Source organism: Dioscorea cayenensis, unplaced genomic scaffold (assembly GCF_009730915.1).
Source record: "Dioscorea cayenensis subsp. rotundata cultivar TDr96_F1 unplaced genomic scaffold, TDr96_F1_v2_PseudoChromosome.rev07_lg8_w22 25.fasta BLBR01000643.1, whole genome shotgun sequence".
In the NCBI taxonomy this organism is placed as follows: domain Eukaryota; kingdom Viridiplantae; phylum Streptophyta; class Magnoliopsida; order Dioscoreales; family Dioscoreaceae; genus Dioscorea; species Dioscorea cayenensis.
This window is the reverse complement of record NW_024087034.1, coordinates 50,068-53,289: the sequence shown is the minus strand read 5'-3', so window position 1 is coordinate 53,289 and position 3,222 is coordinate 50,068. Positions and strand designations below refer to the sequence as shown.

Genomic DNA, 3,222 nt, shown 5'->3' with positions numbered 1-3,222 from the left:
GGGGTCATCGGGAAACCTCACCCATGTGCACGTCCAATTAAATAAGTCCGAACCCCCCACTTCTGCTTGCCAGCTGTACCCTGGCCCACACAACAACAATAGTCAACACTGTTTATATTTCTTTGCAATTACACCCCTCTATTTTATTATTATTTATTTTTTTCTCTTACAAATCTAAAATTTTTAGTACTATTTTGCAAATTAGATATTTTAATTTAGGGGCAAAATAATAAATCATATAATTCTGGAATTATATTGGAAAATTTCATGTATGTTTAAATAATTTGAAACTGAAATTTCAGAAAAAGTTAGGATATGTGTGTGTGTGTGCAGCAAAGTTTCATAAACAAAATCTAAGCCGCACATCTAACATCTATCAAGAAAAGGAAAACGATATCTGGAGCGTTGATTTAGAGAAGCCCACCAACTGTAACAATAATAATTAATCTTATCATTGGACATGAATTCAACCCCCCAATCATCATGTGGCTGAGAACGCGCACTAAAATTCCCAATCTTTATATATATCTCTCTCACCCACGATCATGCATTAATCAACATAATTTCTAAGTCTTGATTAGAGAGAGAAACACATACAAAAGCGTGTTGCTTAGCCAATTGAACAACAACCAATCAATAAACACACACACACACACACACACATATATATATATATATATATAACACATCAACTGAATTAAAACAAAAATAAATGATAAAATACAAATCAGATGTCTTTCTGCACACATCTTCAATTTATTAATAAAATATTCGAAATACATAATTCTCCTAATCAATTATATATGCACTTTCAGTTCACATCTTATAAATATATATACACAGACACACACACATCTTCTTCTTCTTCTTTCTTACATTGCATTCCAAATTCCAATACAAATCAAATGACTTCATCATCTATTTCTCCATGGCCATTATTTCTTCTTCTTATTATTCTCATCATCATTTTCCCCATTTTCTCAGCCCTAAACCTAAACCTCTCAAACAACAACTCCACAAACGGCTCTCCAATTCAACCTCATCCGATCCCAACCCAATCCCAATTTCTCCATCCTTGATCACTACCGCCATCTAATCTACAAAGACCTACACCGCCATGAAACCCTATTACGCCGCCGCAAAGCTTGTGAAGATAATGCCACCATTTTATCCTCCGTCTCAATGCCGTTATCCTCCGGCGCCTACGCCCACAACGGCGAGTATTTCGTCAAGATCCACGTCGGCACGCCGCCGCAAAAGTTCCTATTAGTTGCCGACACCGGCAGTGAGCTTCTCTGGATGAATTGCCGCCGGAGCCAGCGATGTCGGCGCTGCGCCAATGCCACCGGCAAGAAACGTGCTTTCCACTCCGATTCATCATCGAGCTTTCAGCCGATCTCCTGCTCGTCGGACCTTTGCAAAACAACACTACCTTTCTCTTTGACCACTTGTCCCAGATCGGACAGTCCTTGCCTCTATGATTACTCGTGAGTTATCTTATTACTTACTATTATTTTTTTGAATTTATTTATTTTTAATTAAGAATCATGGCATGTCATTGTTCTTGTTTTTCCTTAATAATTTTAAATTTTTTAAAATTTTAAAATAAAATTTTGCGATGAGATGAGAGTAAATAAAAGATATATATGGTTGATGGTTGTATTCAATTCAATGAATTGAAGACATGAAATAGTTGGTTTCTGATGAAATTGGTAGTACACACTGAATGCAGTCATGCCCATCTGCATGTGCTTTTGAATTTGAATGCCACGTGTTGCGTTCCGATTCGTTATTTTTTCTTTTTTCTTTTTTTTTGGATTTTTGATAGGTATGATGATGGATCAACGGCACAGGGGATATACGCGAGAGAAACTGCCACAGTGATGCAATCCAACGGTCGGCTTGAGAAGTTAGAGAACCTCGTGATCGGGTGCACGTCATCTACCTCGGGATCGAGTTTTCAGGGATCGGACGGTGTTCTCGGGCTCGGTTATAGCCCAATCTCTTTTGCGGTTCGAACAGCCAACCGGTTCAGTGGCCGGTTCTCTTATTGCCTTGTGGACCATCTTAGTTCAAGAAACAGGTCCAACTATCTCGTTTTCGGTCCGAACCGGTCAGTCCGGTCCAAATTAGCCCGGTCCACGCCACTAGTGATCAGTGAGCAAACCCAACCGTTATATCAGGTTCAAGTCCTGGGGATCTCGATTGACGGTCAGGATTTGAGGATATCAAAGGCAGTGTGGGATGTGAACGGTGATGGGGGCACCATTGTTGACTCAGGCACGAGCCTAACTTTTTTGGTTGAGCCAGCTTATAAAGCCGTGACAGCAGCGTTGAACCGGCCGCTCGAACCGGTTCCAAGGGTTCAGATAGACCCATTCGAGTATTGTTATAATTGGACCAGTTTAAAGGCATTAGAGATTGAAAAAAATGGCATGCCAAAAATGGTGGTGCATTTGAATAACTCAGCACGGTTTGAACCTCCAGTTAAAAGTTATGTGATTGATGTGGCACCAGGAGTTAAATGTCTTGGTTTTCAATCAGTTAAATGGCCCGGCCAATCTACACTTGGGAATATTATTCAACAAGAGCATTTTTGGGAGTTTGATATTCGGAATCTACGGCTGCGATTTCAACGATCAAGATGTTTGATTAAACGTTAAAATTGGTTTAAAAAAAAAAATTGGGTTGAAGGTGTTGTTTCTTTTGTTTTGGATTTTTTTAATTGTGAAGTGAACTGTTTGTGATGTAAAGTTTATTATTATTTTTTTATTTTTTTTATTTTTATTTTTGGGGAGGTTTGTGAATGATTTAGAGGGTAGGACCGAATTTTAGGGCTCAAGGGAAGGATACAAAGAGGTTGAGCCAATGAAAAGAATGGGACTTGGGAGTGTATTTGTCAATTTGATGCATTATTGATAACTTAAATTGATTTGTCATAACTTTATAGGGTTTTGATTGGAGAGAGAATATTATTACTTTTCTATTTTTGTTATAGTTGGTATAAGTTTGGTTGGGCTCACTTTTCTTGGATAATTTTCTTATTTGTTTCATATTTTGGTTATTGATGTGACATTGATGCATTGTTCCTAATAATTAATCTTTAGTGATGTATATTAATATTTAAGTATTAAAGTTAAGATCGTTTCCCTTTTGATTTTATTTTTGGAGTAACTCATTTGTTATTATATATATATTTTTTCTTTATCTCAAGTTTATTAG

General features: G+C 37.4%; 1 protein-coding gene across 1 annotated transcript; it reads left to right on the top strand.

Moving 5' to 3' along the window:
* Positions 1-1,053: 1,053 nt before the first annotated feature.
* Positions 1,054-2,984, top strand: LOC120254811 (aspartic proteinase NANA, chloroplast). Its single transcript, XM_039262838.1, has 2 exons — positions 1,054-1,487; positions 1,829-2,984. Exons 1-2 carry the CDS (start codon positions 1,183-1,185, stop codon positions 2,661-2,663), a joined length of 1,140 nt encoding a protein of 379 aa, XP_039118772.1. The 5' UTR covers positions 1,054-1,182; the 3' UTR covers positions 2,664-2,984.
* Positions 2,985-3,222: the final 238 nt, after the last annotated feature.